This window comes from Physeter macrocephalus, chromosome 13, assembly GCF_002837175.3.
Source record: "Physeter macrocephalus isolate SW-GA chromosome 13, ASM283717v5, whole genome shotgun sequence".
In the NCBI taxonomy this organism is placed as follows: Eukaryota; Metazoa; Chordata; class Mammalia; order Artiodactyla; family Physeteridae; genus Physeter; species Physeter macrocephalus.
Window position 1 is genome coordinate 5,895,683 of NC_041226.1, and position 22,328 is coordinate 5,918,010.

At 38.4% G+C, this 22,328-nt stretch overlaps 1 protein-coding gene across 14 annotated transcripts in view; it reads left to right on the top strand.

Moving 5' to 3' along the window:
- The window catches only part of PAN3 (poly(A) specific ribonuclease subunit PAN3), a 122,159-nt gene that overhangs the window by 29,068 nt on the left and 70,763 nt on the right, over positions 1-22,328 (top strand). For 11 of the 14 annotated variants that reach the window (XR_003682603.2, XR_003682602.2, XM_028497669.2 and 8 more), the window contains one exon: positions 450-611. The exons of the other annotated variants lie outside the window; for them this stretch is intronic. Coding sequence is in view for 9 of the 11 variants with exons in the window: in XM_028497669.2 (XP_028353470.1) it covers positions 450-611 (162 nt within the window). In the remaining 2 variants the exon portion in view is untranslated. The remainder of the gene's footprint in view (positions 1-449; positions 612-22,328) is intronic. 14 annotated transcript variants of the gene reach the window in all.

A 22,328-nucleotide genomic window follows, 5' to 3' on the forward strand; every position in this document is an offset into this window, starting at 1 on the left:
GGAAATAAGGTAGTGAGATGGGGAGCAGAAAAAGATGTAGTGTGAAGAAATTTTTTTACCTGTATTTTGTGCCCTTGAAGCCATTTCTTCATATTGCAGTGAGAATAGGTAAGTGCCAGTGGAAAAAAATTTGCAAAGCATTTACTTTGCTGATAAGTTAATTTCTGTTCACTAAACTCAGATTATAATGTATTTCACTAAAACAGTTGTTGTTTTATGTAATACTGTTGTTAGGACTATGGGTTATTTTGGAGGTGTGTGCGTACTGGGGATGGGGATGGGGAATGGGGAATGGGGGGTGGTGCTAAGGACATTAGAGGGAGTGTCTTAGAAATTTTACTTGTTTCCTATTCCACCATTCTTGATATCTTCTGTATGTTAGTTATGTTAGCTTAGATTAGTATGGGGGATGTTAGGAGTGGCCTGGTTTCTTTCCTTCTTTTTCCTAGCCAAGGAAGTATCGCCTGGGGATGCTGGAGGAGAGGCTAGTTCCGATGGGATCAAAGGCACGAAAAGCAAAGAACCCTATTGGCTGCCTTGCTGACAGGTGTAAATCAGGAGTACCCATCAATATGGTTTGGTGGAACAGAATCACAGAAAACAATTTACAGGTAAAAATAATTTTATTAGACATTTTTGAAAAGTGAATATTTTGGCTGCTTTCTGTGTCTGTGTGGGGTGGTGTGTATGAGATTGGATGATTTAGCTGATACACTTAGGTTTTTTGTTTTCTTGTTTTTTTTTTTTAATCAAAGTAAGGTTAGTGGCCCATTCACTAACTAAATGATTTTGTTTTGTGGCTTTTTTTAAACTTTCTCTGCTTGTAGTATATTTTCCTATTCTTCCCTTAAATTTAGTTTTTCCCTTTTGGATTTTGTTTATAGTTAAGTTTAATTATTTTTAATACACAAAGTGGTACTACATTAAAAAGTCATATAAAATTTATTACAGAAAATCTCATTTATTTGGAGTCTGAACAACAGAAAGCTCCACATGTTGTCTTTTTGTACATTTTTACTAGGAGATAAAAATTGTATGTAAACTTGTCAAGTGTTGGCTGTAAAACCAACTTCAATAGTATGTTGTCTTAGAGTTATTATACATTTCAGTCTTTGCATTATCTGTGCTAATGAAAATGAATTTTTATAACTCAAAGGCTAGCTTTTGTATGACTCTGAATCTGAAGTACTTACAAAATAATTTGAATTATATTCCATTTTAATTTGGATTATAATTATTATAGTCTCATTAAAAGAAATTGGTAATTGTATAAAATAGCTCTGTTGACCAAAATTTCAGTTTAGCTGGAAGTAGAATATCTTTCATCCCAAACTTTCTGAGTACATTGGTATTTTTTTTAATATATTGCTAGCCAAAAGCCTATAACCCCATATACACATATCACACACAGAAAAGATATAACAGAGTCAACAACTTGGTTTTATTTCTGTCAGCAACTTTGTATTATGAAGGGGTTCCACAGTATTTTGGTCTGTTTAGTGTTAATGCCATAGCAGTATCTGTGTTACCTTGGGCACAGAAATAAAGAAGTTATTCCAAAAATACTGCAAAACATGTTATTTGTCTCAACTGAAATTTTCATAGTATTTTTCTAAATATAAGGAAAAATAGGGAAATGGAGTGGGGGGGGGTCCACATAATCAAATACTTAAAATTTCCGTGGAAAGTTTGGGATATGTCCGTTATGGATAAGAATTCCTAATGGACATATCCTTTATGAAGGCTGTTTACTGGGGATCAGGAGAGAGGTTTGATGTGGATTGTTAGAATTATTTTTCAGTTTTAAAAAGAAAGTCTGAAAGTAAATTGGGCTCCCGTTACCTAAGGACAGGTACAGGTGGAAGTGGAAGTGCATGTAGGTTGCAGGGGAAACACGAATGATGCAGCGGTACGGCCACTTGACCGCCCCCCACTGTCCCCTGTATCGCAGGGGCAGTTTCAAGGTACCTCTCTTTAGCATAGCTTGAAAAATCATCAGGTTCGTTTAAAGAATATATGCTAGGACTATGCTTTATTTTTAATTAAAAAGCTAGTAATAGATTTGCATTCAGTGTGCTAAAGATTGAATTGATGCTATCTGAATCTAATATTTCAAATACTAGTAGTATTTTGTGTTTCAGATAGTTCAAATAGTTCTTTTTTAAGGATGTAAGGAATGCCTTATTAGCTTGATGTGATGTTGGAGGGGCAAGAATGCCTTACACTATCAGTCATGTGTTGAAGCATTGAAAAATACCCACCCGGTGTCCATTACTGTCTTTGTGGATTCCTAAGTTGGGTACCTGGTATTGTTTATTTAGAGCAAAGAGTATGTCAGCGCAATTTTCTTTTCTATTGGGGTTTTTATCTTTTTGTTGTATGAGAAAAGTAACTTATAAGTCAATTCTGTACCTATGCTTTTTAATTTTGTATTATGTTTACCTTCAAATATTTTAAAGATTTTTCACATGTAAGAATTTTGAAAGATTGTGTAGCCAGATATATTAATCTTTCCTGTTTCCTGTTTCATTTGTTTCCTTTCCTTTAAAGCTTAGGTCTTCTCAATCCTAAGGTTAGAAAAATATTTATCTATATTTTATTTTAGTGATTATAGCTATGTTTCTTAAATGGTTACCTTTGGCCACGCACTGTGCTAAGCTCTTTACATGTATTGTCTCTTTTGGTCTCTTATGGGACAGTTGTTATTGTTAAATGAAGAAACATCTTCAGAGAAGCTAAGTAACCTTAAGGTTCAATGGTAGTCGCTGGAGGAGCAGAAATTTGAACCCATGTTTGTCAGGCTTCAGAATCTCTTCACTTCTGTGTAACATAGCTCTAGTACAACTATGATTGATGTAATTGTCTAAATGGTTAACTGAACTTCTGCAGGACAACTTTTTTTTGAGGATGAGAATGGGTACGTAGTTTTCCAGACATGGAGTGTAGCTTATACATAACTCCACAGTATTTGTAAGGTCAGTCTTTTTTCCTCATGATTCATCTTTTTTTTCTCAGTGACATTTAACTGCCTTTCTTTCTGGAACTTTAAATATTTGTTTACACTGATTTCTTAATCTTGACCTAACATCTTTTTGGAAAACAAATTTTGGAAAAACAAGTTTTTCCACTTCTGAAAACAAAACAAAAAAACCCAAGCAAACAACTAACAAAAACCTTAAAACAACAACAGAAACTTTCTCTCATTCATAATTGCATTTCTTCTCTTCAGTGCTGGATTTCTTTCAGGAGCCCTATGATTCCCAGCCTTTTAGTACTTAATAATCTTTTTATTTATTTTCTACCAAGAATCTCGTGATGTGAAAGAGTCTGTCTACTGAACACAGGACATTTGTAAAACAGTGATTCATGCTTGCATTCTAAAATATATAATATGCTAATTAGAGAATCAAAGAAATTTAATATTTTTCTTATATTGTGGAGGTAGCTTGGTGGAGGCTAAATTTATTTTTCATATGGCTGTTTGAAATAATGATCATACCCATCTGGTCTCCATTACTACTTCTGTGGAGTTCCCACTTGGGGACCCTTGAAATAGATTCTAGTCTTTTCTCTGATTTCTTTACAACCCATTTATTCCTTCAGTGCTTGGAGTTTGGTGTTATCAAAAATTTTGCTGGAAACAAATCCCAAAGCTTGTCAGAGGTCTCCTGGATCACCAAATCCAACAGTTTTATCCAGTACTTAATACTGCTGGCCACTTTTTTATTTGAAGCTCTTTCCTCATGCATTCTTGTTTGTTTGTTTGCTTGCTTATTTATTTATTAATGATTGGCTGTGTTGTGTCTTCATTGCTGCGTGCGGGCTTTCTCTAGTTGCGGCGAGCGGGGGCTACTCTTTGTTGAGGTGCGCGGGCTTCTCATTGCGGTGGCTTCTCTTGTTGCAGAGCACGGGCTCTAGGCACGTGGGCTTCAGTAGTTGTGGCACACAGGCTCAGTCGTTGTGGCTCACAGGCTCTAGAGCGCAGGCTCAGTAGTTGTGGCGCACGGGCTTAGTTGCTCCGCATCCTGTGGGATCTTCCCGGACTAGGGCTCGAACCTGTGTCCCCTGCATTGGCAGGCGGATTCTTAAGCACTGCGCCACCAGGGAAGTCCCCTCCACGCATTCTTGACTGTTTCATCCCTGCTCTTTGTGAGCTCCTGTTCTTGGCTCACTTGTTCTTTGCTTTCCCGTGTATGCCTAAGATTCTTAAATTTTTATTTCTCTTAGAACTGTCTTTGCAGTTCAAGACCCAAATCTTTCATGCCTTCTGGTATCTTTGCATGTAGATGTACATCCCTCTATCACTACAAACTTGGCAAGTCTAGAACTCAGTGTATTTTTCTCTTCTCCAAATCTACTGCTTCTTTTATATTCTCTTTATATTCCGTCTTTAGTTAATGGCTTTATCATCTTCCCAGTCACTGAGAGTACATAGCTTCATTTCTTCCCTGTCTTCTCCCATATTCTGCCATTTATTATGAAAAGGAAACTACTGAGGTTTGACTACCCATTAATTGAAAGATGATACATTGGACAATTTACATTTGCCAACATATTAAGGCTTTACCACAATAGTGACATATTATCCCCATTTGAAAAATATGGAAATTGCAATTTAGACAAGGCTTATTGTTCGTAAGTGATAGAGCTGGGATTCTAGCCCAGATCTATTAAATTTTAAATCCTGAGATTTTCCTACTATATTGTCTGCCTCTAATCCCCATTCTTTAAAATTCCATGGTATCTTTTTATCCTTTCCTTTCCTTTTTCTTTCTTTTTTTTTCTTTTTTAAACATAACTGACATATATACCCTCAGTGTATCTTCTTAATAATTTTTGTCAAATCCCTTCAGGATCTGTTCAGCCTTTCTAGGGCTATCTCTCTTTAACTGTCCACACGTACTAAATTCTAATCATATGGAATCTTTCATACCTCATATAATATGAAATACCTTGTCAGTTCTCTGTACCTTTTTATCTCTGTACCATTGTTAATTGAGCCTAAAAAAAACTTTCTTCCCTTTTCCTTTTTTTTTTTTAAATTTATTTTTATTTAATTAATTTTTTTTGGCTGCGTTGGGTCTTTGTAGCAGCATGTGGGTTTTCTCTAGTTGTGGCTAGCAGGGGCTACTCTTCTCTGCGATGCATGGGCTTCTCATTGCTGTGGCTTCTCTTGTTGCAGAGCACAGCCTCTAAGCACGCGGGCTTCAGTAGTTGTGGCTCAAAGGCTCTAGAGCGCAAGCTCAGTAGTTGTGGTGCACGGGCTCAGTAGTTGTGGCTCGCAAGCTCTAGAGCACAGCAGGCTCAGTAGTTGTGGTGCACGGGCTTAGTTGCTCCGTGGCATGTGGGATCTTCCTGGACCAGGGCTCGAACCTGTGTCCCCTGCATTGGCAGGTGGATTCTTAACCAATGCGCCACCTGGGAAGTCCCCCTTTTCCTTTGAGAGTAGCTCAAATGCTACCTTTTCTGTAATACCTGCTCAAACACCTCAAAGAAAAAAAAAGTTTTTTGTTTTTTTTTTTACTCTTTTCACAATACTTAATGTTATTTCATTCTGTCTTATATTGGTTGTTTACCTGTTTGTCTTTTCCAACTGAATTGTAAATATGTGTGACTAGGCATGTGTTGTTTATTTTTGTACCCTTAAGGTATTTTGCTTGTCTCTAAATGTCATTGTTTAATTTTATTTTCTTAGACAATATGTGAAATTTGTGGTAGTTGATTTTAAGAATTTTGTATATTTTGAAAAATTGATCATAGGTTGTCTGGGATTTATAGCCATCATATATTACTATTGTTTAGTTTAATTATCACAATTGATTTAGAACATAGGGTGGTGATTTCTTTTGAAATGTTAGAGGATCGTCTCTTTTTCGTTTTTAATTCAAAATTTAACATTGTAGAAATATTCTTGATATTTTTCAGTCATCTGAGCCTGGTACTAGTCTTACTTCTCGACAGTGTTATTATGTGACAAAGCTCCTCTGTTTTGTATTTTTCTCATGGTCTCAGTCTAAACACCGAGCAGGTGGTAGATGGAAGGTCACCTGAAACTCTGCATCGGCAGTTCTTTATTTCACTGAAGTGCAAGTTCACTTTCATCTTTCCTTAGTCTCTGCCCAGATGATTGTCCATTCCTCTGCCTGACCAATCTGCATGTGAATTCGAGATTTTACATTTGTTCTGTGATTACGGTTCACATGCCGTTCAGGATTGAACTATTTTATCACCTACCTTATAGAATTATTGTGAGGATTCACATTTCTGTTAGAATCTATTATTTGTATAGTAGATATTAAATAAATGTCCATTCCTCCAATTTGACCTCATCCCTCCTAAACTTGGTTTTTGTTTCTGTTTATTTAGGGTGCTGTCATTTATATTCAGATGTACATGGCATTGTGGTATATATGGAAAGAGGCAGTGACATTAAGTGTCTCCTAGGGGCTCTCATTTTAATGTTGACTCATTTGAATCGTTTAAAAAATTACTTTAAAAATGCTTTTTTTGAAGGGATAACAATGTGTTCCCATCCTTCATGTAACAATCAGATGTCAACTTGAATGAAAGGATGGGAAATGAATGGTTTTATAAACTTCTCAGAGTATTGCAGGCTAAGATGTACCTAAAAGTAATGACACGTTACATAAAGTCTTATTTATGTATAAATATATATATATATTTATATATATAAAAGACTTTATGTAACATGTAAGTCTCATTTTGTCTTAGACCTTTGGGAATAGTGGAGTTATGAATCATAAATGATTAGTATTACTGTTGTTTTAGTTTACCCCCAGAGTGATGTAAATGAATGAGAACTGTTGGACTGTTGGGTGTATTAGGAGATTCATACTTGTTAACATCTCTTTTGATGGTGTTTTCCCCCTTGTGGTCTGAACGCGGGCCTCACACTGTTGCGGCCTCTCCCGTTGCGGAGCACAGGCTCCGGACGCACAGGCTCAGCGGCCACGGCTCACGGGCCCAGCCGCTCCGCGGCACGTGGGATCCTCCCAGACCAGGGCGCGAACCCGGTTCCCCTGCATCGGCAGGCGGACGCGCAACCACTGCGCCACCAGGGAAGCCCTAAATGGCATTTCTTTAATGTACAATGTAAAATTCATTTTAATTATCTAAATTTAATTACTGGGTAGTTGCTTAAGTAGAAGGGATGATGCCTGGTAATACTCAGCAGCAGTAACACAGGTAATTATGGAATTTTCCAAGAGAAAAACGTTGGCTATCACACGAGCACAAATTTAAAAGATAAAAGTGGGAGGGAGACACTCACCGTCATCTCGACCAGGCTGAAAGCTGCTACCCCTCTTCAGAGACGCCGTCTGGCCTACATGACCGGGCACGGAGGCACGCAGGTCGCCGTCCAGGTCCAGAGTGGCGCTGTGAAGGCCCGGTGGCCCTGGAAGAGAGAGGCAGCGTTTCCATGGACTCGTGGAGCTTACTAAGTGATTTAATGGACCCCTTCTCTGAGAGATTTCTTGCTCAACCGTTCCATTCTTTTTTTTAAAGAAGACATCTACTAAAGTAAAACCAGAAATATTTTCTCTAAATAGCTTTTAAAAGTCACTCCCACCATACAGATCTGGAGGATTAAACCTATTACTCTGGCTTAATACAGACATGTAACTTACGTATCATTTCAGAATGAACGTTCAGCAAAACGGAGGGGAGGGGGTTCCATAAACATAAAAATCAGGATGAAAAAATCATTTTTTGAAAAGCAGCTTGGCACTTGGAAAGGAAGGTACAGGGTTTAGTGGAGCAGACTTAACAGCATAAATCTTTGACCTCCCCTATAATCCCACTCCCCAAATACCACGGCCCCTTTCTTTGCGGTGTGCGGTGTGATTCCTTATTTCTATTCCTGCTGCCAGCCACCTCGCTAGGGCCCTTTTCACCCCGCACTGTTAATATTCTAGAAGCCTAACACTTCGTTAGACAATGTCAACATTCTCTTTATTGTCCTGGATTAATACCACTAAAATACTGCTATCTTGATTCTCTTCTCAGAAGTCTTCCAGAAAACCCTCAGAATTCCAACCCAAATTATCTAAGCACCAGGAAACACTTTTTCTAAGACGGTTCTCCAGAGCCACCAGGAATGGAATCCCGCGATGCGTTGCTAATCCCGTTAAGGAGAGGCTGGCGTTATGGGCAGAGTTCGCCTCGTCAGCCTGCAGAGGTGCCATAACCAGCACTCTGAGCTCTGCGGCTGAGCGTTCAAAGACCTCCCAAACAAGCTGAATTCAATAAACATTTACAGGGTGTTCACGGTGCAGAGGACACTATGACAATGCATCTTTCGTTTTCCTGCCTCACTTCCTACCCTTTTCATCCTCCTCCCCATCCTGTTAAACACAAGTCGCCTCCTGCTGTCCCAGCTCAAAGTGCTGTCTACTTTCCCTGCCCTCCGACTGCAGTGAGAATGAACACCCATTTCACTGACTCAACATTCTGCCTCCTGCTGTTCATTAACAGTTCCAATCAGAACTCTCGGGGATACGGATCAATACTACGTCTCTGTCCACAGCTGCATCTTCTGCATATCATTCCTTCAATATACACTGAGTGACTGATACTAAATTATTCAGTAAGAATGCTCTTCCTTGTTTTATAACTTAACAGAATATGAAAAGCTTATAGATTTGTTTCCAAGGGCAAAAGATGAAACCCATTTATAAAATAACGATCTTATGCCAATGATAGTGTCAGTAATTCAGTAGCATCAAACAAATCTTTACTGAGCCCTCCCGTGTGCCAGGAATCGCAGGCCCCTGGGATACAGTGGTGGGTAACAGGTAAAGGCCTGTCTTCAAGCCTGTGTCCCCTGCATCGGCAGGCGGACTCTCAACCACTGCGCCACCAGGGAAGCCCTCTTTTCACTTTTAATGTTACCAAAGTACAGTTTAGGCTCACCTCCACTTCTTACCTGGACTATTGCTATTGTAGTCTCTTACCTGGTTTCCTGCTTCTGGTCTTTTCATTCAAACCACTACTTGGTTGATTTCTCATCTTTGTCATCTGTTCTTTGTCATTAGAATACAATCCAGGTCTCTTAGAAAGGCATCCAAGGTGCCTCTTGATCTCTCAGATTACTGCTGCAGGCCTACTGAGCAATTTGCAGCGCGATGAAGAGTAGCATGCTCTTCCTGCCTCTGCCTTTGAACTTTCTCTTTGCTTCCTGTGCCCTTCTCTCTGCCTTGACTCAGCAAACTTGTCTTTTAGGATTCGATTCAAGCATATGGTCTTATGACCTAGTTAGACAGCTTTAAGCATTTGTTCACTTTTCCGTAGCACTTCACATTGCTGTAATTAATGTGTCTATAACTTACAGGCTAGCAGTGAATGGCACACTATAGGTAGTTAATTTTTTTTTTTTTTTTGGTACATGGATGTTCTGAGCTCTTGGGAGTGTGGAATTGGGTTCAGGGTACATTCTGTACCTGTGAAATGCCAGCGTGTGAACTTCTAGAACGTAGTGCCTATGTTTCAAATATTTTGTTCTCCACAGTGCCTAGCACAACACCCAGCACATTGTCTTTTATTATTAGCTATTCAACTAGTTGAATGTATTAACCTGGATTAACGATTATGTGGTGAGATGAGTATTTGGCCAAATTTAGTCCTGAATTTAAGTTTTGTACATTTTCTTAAGTTTTCCTTTGGTATAGTTTCATGACATAAAATATCATTATGGAAAAATGTTTGAAAAATCTTAATATATGTTAAATTTTGTGATTAAATGTGGCAGGATTCTTGGTTAGAGAGAATGCCTCCAAGTAAATCTCTTACTATGCAATGTGACAAATAGATTTTACTGATATATAGTTATGGATAGAAGATGTACATAGGTATACAAGATAGTTATAGCTGTGTAAAGTAATTATTGCCTCTCTGGAATGTGGTGATGGTCTTGCTGTCTCCCGGACTACTCGTTAACTGACCTAAATGGATATTTTTGCTTCTTTTAGGAAGAGTAATATTTCTTCCCAACTTTATTGAGATACTGGGTTGGCCAAAAAATTCGTTTTGGGTTTTTCCTTAACATCTCATGGAAAAACCCAAACGAATTTTTTGGCCAACCCAATAATTGACACATAAATAGGAAGAGTAATATTAAGAATTAACTAGGTAGAATATTGAGAATACCTCTGTGATGGTTAATGATTACTGTTATTGGAGAACTTTGACATGTAAATAACTTTTAATGGAAGAGCAAGCATTTCATCTGTTTTTTAAAATTTTTATTTATTTTATTTATTTTATTTTTGGCTGCGTTGGGTCTTTGTTGCTGCGCATGGGCTTTCTCGGGTTGCGGCGAGTGGGGGCTACTCTTCATTGCTGTGCACGGGCTTCTCATTGCGGTGGCTTCTCATGGTGGAGCACGGGCTCTAGGGCGCACGGGCTTCAGTAGTTGTGGCCCACGGGCTCAATAGTTGTGGCTTGCAGGCTCCAGAGCGCAGGCTCAGTAGTTGTGGCGCATGGGCTTAGTTGCTCCGCCATTTCTTATAAGTATTTAATTTGTAAGAATGCTCACATTAAAATCTCTTGGCCCACAGATTCTGCTGTAAGTTCTAGTTGCTTGTTACTGATGCTTTTAAGATCCCAGGGAGGTTTTGGAAACTCACTGGATATGCTTCAGTCTTTAGTTACTTACTGACTTTTGGTGTTATATTAGGAGATTTCTAGTCTCTATGCCCCAGGAAATGAGATCCTTTGGGCTTTAGATGGAGTGGATTGGAATTTATAAGAGTGACACTTCAGTCCATCTACTCAGGGTTCCTCAGGACTTTGAGAAGTTATAGAACTGTGGGGCAGCTAAAATGATATTACTATATAAGTTCTGATTTCTCACCCACAGCCCATCCCGGACCCTCTTCTTTTCTCCTCTTCTCTGCAGCTGCTATTCTGAACCTTTACCATTCACCTCAGACCTGTTCATCCCCTCTGTCACTTTTGAGTAAGTGACTTGTGTTCTTCGAAGGAGGGAAAAAAGAGGTCGTTGAGAATGAATTGCTTCATAGGTTGGCTTTCTAACTATGTACAACATTTTCACTTACACCCTTTCTCACTATTTTTCCTTTGGTTGCAGACAAACAGGTGTTCCTTTACTATATCCTTCAGAACCTGTCTTTAGTCCCTCTAGCAATTTATTTCATTATTTATCCCTTTTCAGTTTTAGACAGTCTCTCCCTTGACATTGATGTCTTCTTCCTAGCTTGGTCTTCCAGTACCAAGGAGTGCTACATGAGGAAATATTCTGTGGTCAGTACATTTGGGAAACTGTGTGATACAATTTGAGAACTGCTTCCTACTTGTTGCTACTTTTTCACCTTTCATTCATCCCTTAATTCCCAGCGTTTTACCTTCCGCTTTCACCACTCTATTGAGACTCTTTTTGGTAAGCTTACCTAACTACCAAAAGGCACAGTTCTTACTTGACCTCTGCTGTGTTTGACATTGTCGTCCATTCCTCTTTCCTTGAAACTATTGTTCTCCTAGCTCTGAGACTGTTCTTTATTAGTCTCTTTCAGGGACCTCGTGTCCCTTGCCGTGCCCTCAGGAACTCTCCCAAGCTCTGTCCTTGACTCTCCTCTCTCTGCACACAGTGTCCCCCTAGGTGATCTCACTTATCTTTATTACTTCAGCTACTCCCTAGTCACATTTGACTCCCAGATATATATATATATACACACACACACACATATATATACATATATGTGTACATATATATACATATATATATACAGATATATATATACAGATACACACACACACAGACACACACTACCTGCTTCTGAACATCTTCATCTATATAGTGTAAGACTTTAAAAACTCAGTGTGTCTAAAATGAATACTATATCTTTTCCTTCAAACCTGTTCTTTCACTCACACACATCTGTACACACTTATTCACAGCTATATGCCCACTCTCTGTCTTGGTTATTGGTATCACCTAGTTGTGAGTTCTTCTTCATTCTTCCATCTTCCATATCTGCCACATTCTTTGGCTACTAAGATCTGTTGATTGTGCTACTTTGAAATTCTCTTTACTTTTTTTTTTTTTTTTGCGGTACGCGGGCCTCTCACTGCCGCGGCCTCTCCCGCCGCGGGGCACAAGCCTGTGTCCCCTGCATCGGCAGGCGGACTCTCAACCACTGCGCCACCAGGGAAGCCCTCTTTTCACTTTTAATGTTACCAAAGTACAGTTTAGGCTCACCTCCACTTCTTACCTGGACTATTGCTATTGTAGTCTCTTACCTGGTTTCCTGCTTCTGGTCTTTTCATTCAAACCACTACTTGGTTGATTTCTCATCTTTGTCATCTGTTCTTTGTCATTAGAATACAATCCAGGTCTCTTAGAAAGGCATCCAAGGTGCCTCTTGATCTCTCAGATTACTGCTGCAGGCCTACTGAGCAATTTGCAGCGCGATGAAGAGTAGCATGCTCTTCCTGCCTCTGCCTTTGAACTTTCTCTTTGCTTCCTGTGCCCTTCTCTCTGCCTTGACTCAGCAAACTTGTCTTTTAGGATTCGATTCAAGCATATGGTCTTATGACCTAGTTAGACAGCTTTAAGCATTTGTTCACTTTTCCGTAGCACTTCACATTGCTGTAATTAATGTGTCTATAACTTACAGGCTAGCAGTGAATGGCACACTATAGGTAGTTAATTTTTTTTTTTTTTTTGGTACATGGATGTTCTGAGCTCTTGGGAGTGTGGAATTGGGTTCAGGGTACATTCTGTACCTGTGAAATGCCAGCGTGTGAACTTCTAGAACGTAGTGCCTATGTTTCAAATATTTTGTTCTCCACAGTGCCTAGCACAACACCCAGCACATTGTCTTTTATTATTAGCTATTCAACTAGTTGAATGTATTAACCTGGATTAACGATTATGTGGTGAGATGAGTATTTGGCCAAATTTAGTCCTGAATTTAAGTTTTGTACATTTTCTTAAGTTTTCCTTTGGTATAGTTTCATGACATAAAATATCATTATGGAAAAATGTTTGAAAAATCTTAATATATGTTAAATTTTGTGATTAAATGTGGCAGGATTCTTGGTTAGAGAGAATGCCTCCAAGTAAATCTCTTACTATGCAATGTGACAAATAGATTTTACTGATATATAGTTATGGATAGAAGATGTACATAGGTATACAAGATAGTTATAGCTGTGTAAAGTAATTATTGCCTCTCTGGAATGTGGTGATGGTCTTGCTGTCTCCCGGACTACTCGTTAACTGACCTAAATGGATATTTTTGCTTCTTTTAGGAAGAGTAATATTTCTTCCCAACTTTATTGAGATACTGGGTTGGCCAAAAAATTCGTTTTGGGTTTTTCCTTAACATCTCATGGAAAAACCCAAACGAATTTTTTGGCCAACCCAATAATTGACACATAAATAGGAAGAGTAATATTAAGAATTAACTAGGTAGAATATTGAGAATACCTCTGTGATGGTTAATGATTACTGTTACTGGAGAACTTTGACATGTAAATAACTTTTAATGGAAGAGCAAGCATTTCATCTGTTTTTTAAAATTTTTATTTATTTTATTTATTTTATTTTTGGCTGCGTTGGGTCTTTGTTGCTGCGCATGGGCTTTCTCGGGTTGCGGCGAGTGGGGGCTACTCTTCATTGCTGTGCACGGGCTTCTCATTGCGGTGGCTTCTCATGGTGGAGCACGGGCTCTAGGGCGCACGGGCTTCAGTAGTTGTGGCCCACGGGCTCAATAGTTGTGGCTTGCAGGCTCCAGAGCGCAGGCTCAGTAGTTGTGGCGCATGGGCTTAGTTGCTCCGCGGCATGTGGATCTCCCCAGACCAGGGCTTGAACCTGTGTCCCCTGCATTGGCAGGTGGATTCTTAACCACTGTGCCACCAGGGAAGCCCCTCTGTTTTTGTTTTTAAATGCCTTCTATCGTCCAGATACAGATTTTGCTTTTTTATATACATTGGTCCTACTCGTCTCAATTTGAATATTGCATATTCTCTGTGAATTCTTAATACCACTCCATTCAGTGATGATGATATGCAAAGAAAAGGGAGTAGTGTAAGTGGCTTCATAATTTACAAATCTTAACAAACTTTCTTAAAACGTTTTTGTAAAAGTTATATATGCTTATTGAAAAAAATTCACATACTACAGAGAAGTACAAAGGAGGAAGCAAAAATGTCCCATTTCCTCACCACCTAGAGATAGAATCTCTTTTAGCACTTCAGTGAGCATCTTTAGTTAGAATCCTTTTACACACCTGTGCACATGCACGTACACACATTCTCCCTCTCCCTCCCTCCCTGCCCAACCCGTTCTCTTAGGCATATGCACACCATTTTACAAAAAGCAATTTAGTATAATTGCTGTATTGTAGCCTAATTTTACTTTATTTTTTCTCAGTAGTGGTATTGGCCTCTTTTCATGGTAAATAAAAATATGTCAATTCACATGATTTTTTTAATAGCTACACACTATTGTATATACCATAATCCGTATAACCGGATCCCTGTTGAGAGATATTTTAGTCATCCCTCCCACCACCACCTTAAAACATCATTTAAAAAACTGTGCTAAATGGAATCTTTTCTCCTTGTGTGATTTTCTACTTAGCCTAAATTCTTAGATGTAGGAATACTAGGTCAAAGGATATGCTTGTTTTTCATTTTGATACATAGTATCAAACTATTCTCAGGAATAGTGTTACCCATTTCTGACAAACTTTATGAAAGATGAACTAATGAGCATCTTTGGAAATTAATGTGCCTATAGTTTCACACTCTTATATAGAGAGAATGACTTTAAGCTAAGTTCATAGAAATTTTTTTGTTTAACTCTACCATAACATAAAGCTTATTACTAATTGATTTTCATCTGGCAGGTTCTGACATACACATGCCACTTTGCCCTTAAGATAGTCAGATTATTAGTAGGAGAACTTATATTTAAAAGAACAATAGTGTGAATCTCTTGTAAGCAGTAGTAGTCAACTGTCCTTCACTGTCCCCACCAATTTGAATCTGATTTATTTAGAGACTCATATTTCCTCTATTGGGTTGTTTTATCAGAAAGCCCAGTTTACTTCTGGAAATTTGTAAATTGTGATATTAGACTAATTTCACAATAGTAGTAGTGTTTTTTGTTGTTGTTTTGGTTTTTTTTTTAGTACTAGTGTTATATGTTAACTTTTATAAGATGAAACTTGACTGGTCTTAAAATATTAAGTTTCTGAATAGCCCAGAAGTTGAATATATTGTGATAAATTTTAAATTGACCGTATTTGGATATGCTTGAAATCTGGAGAAATAACAACCCATTAAGGCTAAAAAAAAAAAAAAAAAAAAAAAAACAAGTAGAAATATGAACTTGGAGGTTCTGGTTAGCCATTTGACTTCTCCTTTCTGTCTCACCCTGTTCCTCTTTATTCTGTGTTATTTATGAGCACTGAAGACTAGTAAACATCACTCTGAATAGTGCTGCTCTTTATGTCTTTAAGTCTCATCTTTTTATGCCTTTTAAGATAATTTTATCAAGGCAAAATTCTTGCCTATTCCTGCCTTTCTCCTTCATTATCAGTATCCTCTCTTCTACCTTTCCAAATAGTTCACTGCTCTCTGCCCTTGCCAAGACACAGACACACACAGACATACATACAACCCTCTACCTTGAGCATGAATCTTTTGAATTAGTCCAAAACTAGGCCCCTTTGTCACTCTAAAGAGAGAAGAATAGTAGTGAAGATGGGAGATTGGAGTCATACATTCTGGAAAAAAGTAGATATGGCTAAGATTAGTATCAACATTTTATCTCTCTCTCTTTTTTAATGATTTAATTCAGTCAAGGACAGTGGAGACTTGACCTGATCAGTCTTTGGATTTCAGCAATTAAGTCATTAAATAAAACTTTCCTTCTCTTTCTTTCTTCCCATTTCCCCCTCCTTTTTCTCCTCCTCCTTTACTTTTTCTGCTTCTCTCTCTTTCTTTTATCCTGGCGGAAAGTAGAAGATGGATTTGAGTTGTGCAAGACTGGAGTCAGGTTGGTCCGTTGGGATGATGGTAGCCTAGACTAGGGCACTGACAATGACATGAGTAGAAGTAGTTGAATTTGAGAAATATTTGGGATGTGGAATAGACTCCATGACTTGATGCTGACTTGATGCTTCAAAGATAACTGCATTATCAGAAAGATAGTTGTGACATAATTTATCTGTTTAGGAAAGAGATTGTATAGAAAGCACAACAAAACTTGAAAAACCACCTTTATAGGGAAGTAATTGATTTGCTCATAAATAGTTTGAATTAATAGTTGCAAAACACCTCTTTACTAGTGGGTGTCTGATCTAGCCAAAACAAGGAGTTGGCTAAATTTTATATATTTATAACTTAAGCTCAAATTAGGAATACCTTATGTTTGGAAAACATCACCACAAAATTTGTCTTCTGGCCAAGATGGAAGAACAGCGATTAGACTTACCCTCCCTCCAGAAACAGCTAAAAAACTGACCAAAATATATGAAACAAGTTTTCAAGACATTAGATATCAGGCAGTGAAGGACAATGATCCCTGATAGATGGGAAACACATGAGGTGAGCTCCCCATGATTACATTAGCTCACTGTCGGTGGGGAGTTTCTGAGCCTGGTGCCTGGAGCGGGAACTTGGGTGGAGCCTAGTGATCTATCTAATTAGGGAGACCAAACTGGAAGTTTACAGAGGCCAGGCTGGATATAGTTCCCCAAAAAAGTACTGGAGAGGACTGAGCTCATACATAGAACTTTGGACACTTACAGAGATTCTCCTTGCATCTTCAGCTGAGTACTGATCAGAGGCTATAAGTGAGGAGGTTACTTGAACTGGAAGAAGAGATTCCTGAAAAGATTACAGGAAATAATTCTCAGAGCTCACACAAGGCCAAGAATAGTTCCTATTCCCACAAGCCAACATGGAAAGCATCATAATTCATGAAGCATTAAGTAGGGTAATGGGAAGTATTTTGCCTCAGTAGTGGGACCAAATTAGCCTTAGAATAAATGCTGCCCTAGTCTTAACTATTAAAGCTTAAAAGCAAGACCTGAAAGAATCAGACTAATTTTTAATCAGTTTAATGACAATGGAGAACAAAGCTCAAGAATATTTATAGCAATAAAAATATATCTAGGACTTCCCTGGTGGCACAGTGGTTAACAATCCGCCTACCAAGGCAGGGGATACGGGTTCAAGCCCTGGTCCAGGAAGATCCCACATGCTGTGGAGCAACAAAGCCCGTGCGCCACAACTGCTAAGCCTGCGCTCTAGAGCCTGTGTGCCACAGCTACTGAAGCCTGCACACCTAGAGCCCGTGCTCCACAAGAGAAGCCACTGCAGTGAGAAGCCTGAGCACTGCAACAAAGGATAGCCCACGCTCACCACAGCTAGAGAAAGCCCAGCATGCGGCAGCGAAGACCCAACACAGCCAAAAATAAATAAATAAAAAGTAAATAAATTTATTAAAAATAAAGAAAAACACAAGGCATCCTTATATATATATATATTTATCTCCAGCACCCAAAAAGATGAAAGTGATAATATTTGGCATTTGATCAAAAATTACCAGCCATGCAAAGAAGTAGGAAAATATGACCCATAAGGAGAAGAAAATGTAATCAATTATAATACATAAATAGTATATAAGAACATCAAAAGAGTTATTATAACAATATTCCATGTGTTCAGGAAACTAGAGGAAAGATTAAACATGTTAGTATAGACAAGGAAGACCTATTAAAAAATCCAAATCAAACCTCTAAAATTTAAAACTACTTTGTCTGAAATGAAAAGTATTGGATGGGATTAATGACAGATTAGACTTTGCATCAGAAAAGGTTAGTGAACTTGAAGACATAGTGATAGAAACTATCCAAAAAATAGAGAAAAAGTGAGCCATGGGATAACTTGAAGCAGCCTAACACACTTGTATTTTTAGTCACTGAAGCAGGGTGGGGGAAGGGCACACAGAAAAATTATTTTAAGAAACAGTGGGCAAATATTTTCCAAATTGGATGAAAACTCTAAGCCCATAGATCCAGGAGCTCAATGAACACAAGCACAAAAGAAACATGGGGGAGAAAAAACTGCACCAAGGCACACCAGATAAACAGCCAGAGGGAAGAATATTCATTTTTGAGGAACGAAGATGTAAGTGATAGCATATTTCTTGTTGGAAACAGTACAAGACAGAAGACAGTGTAACAATAACTTTAAAATATAGGAAGAGAAAAAAATGTCAACTTAGAATTCCATTCTTGGGAAAAATGCAAGAATGTAATCCACTGAGTGCATTTAAAGACTTGTGAAATTTTGAATAAAATGTGCAGTTTAGTTAAACTTATGCACCAATGTTAATTTTATGGTTTTGAAAATATACTCTAGTTATGTAAGATGATATCTTTGGGGAAAGATGGTGAAGGATGCTACTACTTGTGAATTTTAGATTACTTCAAAATTATATTTTTTTTAAAAAGCAAAATAAACAACTTTTTTTTAAACATACAAGAGTTGAAAGGATTCACGTGCAGTATATGTGTACTTAATAGATGTTAAAGATAGTACTTCAGGTAGAAGGAAGAAAATACCTTATGGATCTATACAAAGAAATGAAGAACACTGGAAACAGTAACTACATGAGTAAATATAAGAAACTTTCCCCCTTATTCTGTAAGTCTCTTTGAAAGATAATTGACTGTTGAAAGCAAAAACGGTAATAGTGTGTTGTTGGGTTTATAACATGTAGAAATAAAATATATGATGATAATAGCACAAAGTCTGGGAGGGGAGAAATGGAAGTATAATATTGTGAGCTTGTTACACTATATCTGAAGTAGTTTAAAATTGAGTGATAGTTGGTGTTATGGACTGAATTGTGTCTTCCCCAAATTCATTAAAAATATATATATATGACTGTATATGGAAGTGGGCTTTTAAAGATTTAATTAAGGCTAAATGTGGTTGTAAGGATGGACCCTAATCCAATATGATTGGTGTCCTTAGAAGAAGATGAAGAAATAACCAGAGTTGCACACACAGAGAAAAGGCCTGTTGCTGTGAGGACACAGTGAGAGGATGGCTTTCTGCAAGCCAAGGAGAGAGGCCTCAGGAGAAACCAACCCTCTTGGCTCCTTGATCTTGGGTTCTCACCTTCTAGAACTTTGAGAAAATATGTTTCCATTGTTTAAGCCAGGGATCCCCAACCCCTGGGCTGTGGAACGGTATTGGTCTGCGGCCTGTTAGGTACCAGGCCTCACAGCAGGAGGTGAGCGGCGGGGCAAGCGAGCGAAGCTTCATCTGCCGCTGCCCATTGCTCACATTACTGCCTGAATCATCCCCCTGCCTCCCCCTGTCTGTGGAAAAATTGTCTTCAACGTTAACAGTCCCTGGTGCCAAAAAGGTTGGGGACTGCTGGTTTAAGCCACTCAGTGTGTGGTATTTTATTATGGCTCTAGCAGACTAAGATAGTCAGTGATAAGTTAAATATACGTACTGTAAAACCTAAGATAATCACTACAGTAACAGAACAGAGGGAGTTATAGCTAACAAGCCAAGAGAGGAGGTAAAATGAAAATTTAAAAAATCATTTAATCCCAGAGAAGGCAGAAAACAGAAAAGGAGACCAAAGAACAGGTGGAAGAAATGGAAAACAAGTAACAACATGGTAGATAGATTTAAACCTGAACTTAACAATAATCACATTAAATATAAGTCGTCTAGACATCCTAATAAAAAGGCAGAGGTTTTCAAATTGGATTAAAGAAAAAGAGCAAACTCTAACTATATGAAGCTGACAAGAAACCTGCTTTAAACATAAACACGAAGATTAAAAGTTATACCATGCACTAGTCAACAGAAAGCTGGCATAGCTATATTCATGTCAGAAAAAGTAGATTTCAGAGCAGAGAATATTACCAGGAATACAGAAGGTCATTTGATAAAGGTAAAGGGGACAGTTCATTAGGAGCATAGACACGCCATTTTTAAATGTTTATGCACCTAAAAACAGTTAAAATATATGAGACAAAAGATAGTAGAATTGCAAGGAGAAGTATACAGTGATACGGATTTCAGTACTCCTCTCTCAATGATAGAAGAGGAAGAAAATCAGTAAGGAGATGGGAGGCCTGAGCAGCTCTGGTAGTTTACTCGTAGAGCCCTGTGCCCCACAGCAACCACATGAATACTCTTTTCAAGTTCACATAGAAATTGGTCACCAAGACAGACCAATTCCGGGTCTTGAAAGAAGTCTGAATAAATTTAAAAGGGTACAAGTCATACAAATGTGTTCTCCGACCACAAGAGGATTAAATTAGAAACCAGTAACAGATCTTTGGAGAATCCTCAAGTATTCAGAGACTGAATAACACACTTCTGACTTACTCGTGTGTCAAAGAGGGATTAGAAAGGGAGACTTAAAAGTATTTTGAGGGGCTTCCCTGGTGGCGCAGTGGTTGAGAGTCCGCCTGCCGATGCAGGGGACACGGGTTCGTGCCCTGGTCCTGGAAGATCCCACATGCCGCGGAGCGGCTGGGCCCGTGAGTCATGGCCACTGAGCCTGTGTGTCCGGAGGGGAAAAAAAAAAAGTATTTTGAACTGAATGAAAATGAAACATGCCAACAGTTGTGGGATGCCACTAAATCAGTAATCAGAGGGAAATTTATAGCACTAAATGCCTGTATTAGAAAAGGAGAAAAGTTCCCAAATCAGTGATCTCAGCTTCTATCTTAAGAAACTAGAAAAAGAAGAATAAATTAAACCTAAAGAAAGCATAAGAAGGATGAATCTTAATGATGCAAAGTGAAAGAAGCTGGTAAAAAACCCAGCATCTACATACATATGTAAGATTCATTTATATTAAATTCTAGAAAATACAGACTATAGTGACAAAAAGCTTATCGGTGGTTTCCTGGAGTCCAAAGCAGTGGAGCAGAGAGGAACAGGAGGGAGGGATTCCATTCAGGCTTGTGGAAACTTTTGGGCATGATGAATGTAGTCATTTTCTTGATTTGGGTAGTGGTTTCATGGTGGTCTACCTATGTCAAGAGTTATCAAAGCTTACATTTAAATACGTACAATTTATTATATGTCAATTATATCTAGATAAAGCTGTTCAGAAAAATTCACCAGGTCATTCATGTTCATTCAGAGAGTAGAAAGATTACTGATAGCACCTTATGAAGCTACTAAGAGGTAAAGCAAGTTGAGCTCATTACAAGAATCTTTACTAAGGAGGGTATTTTATGGTTTTATGAGGTTACTATGTGATTTTATTTTACTTATTTATTTTTTGGCTGTGTTGGATCTTTGTTGCTGCACGCGGGCTTTCTCTAGTTGTGGCGAGCGGGGGCTACTCTTTGTTTAGGTGCGCGGGCTTCTCATTGCAGTGGCTTCTCTTGTTGCGGAGCACGGGCTCTAGGAGCGTGGGCTTCGGTAGTTGTGCCTCGCCGGCTCAATAGTTGCGGCCCACGGGCTTAGTTGCTCCGCGGCATGTGGGATCTTCCTGGACCAGGGATCAAACCCATGTTCCCTGCATTGGCAGGCAGATTCTTAACCACTGCGCCACCAGGGAAGCCCCTACTGTGTGATTTTTAAAAGCCTGACCAATATTCAGGAATAGCAGTGATTCCTCAGTCATTCGTCACATCACCTTAAGACAACTTTCTTTTTCTTACAGACCTTTTGGCATATTTGCGATGAAATATTACATAATATTTTGTGTTGTGTTTTTATTCAGTATAAACCTCTTCCTGTCATTCTACCTAATTAAAAATTAATGGCTGAACTTTTTATTTTGTTTCACTGTTTACTAAATTAGTCCCTCAATTTATGGGACTAATTTATTGTGTTCTTAATAAGTACTCTTGATTGTAGTGGAGTCCAGCAGAGTATTAAATTCTGAATTAGACTTTAAAAGTAACAGTTTCCAAGAAATAATATGATGGTAGAAAAGCATAAAGGTATATTAATCTTGAGCTAGAAACCTCATCAGAAAATTACTTCATTTGTAAAAAAAAAAAAAAAAAAAAAAAACTTTATCAGTCATTGGTAAAATAGGAAACACTGTCATTTTGGTTGGTTGGGATGTCTGAATTGAAACATTAATTATTATTTCATTTAAAATATAATGATAATAATTACAACAGTGCTTTTTAAGCTAAAGGCCAGGACTCTTGACTTAGTATATTTCTGTCTGGAGAGTACAGGTAGGAATCATATCCAAATGTTGGGGGATGATGTCGGTTTGAAGAACTCACTAAATAAAATGCACTTGGGGGCTTCCCTGGTGGCGC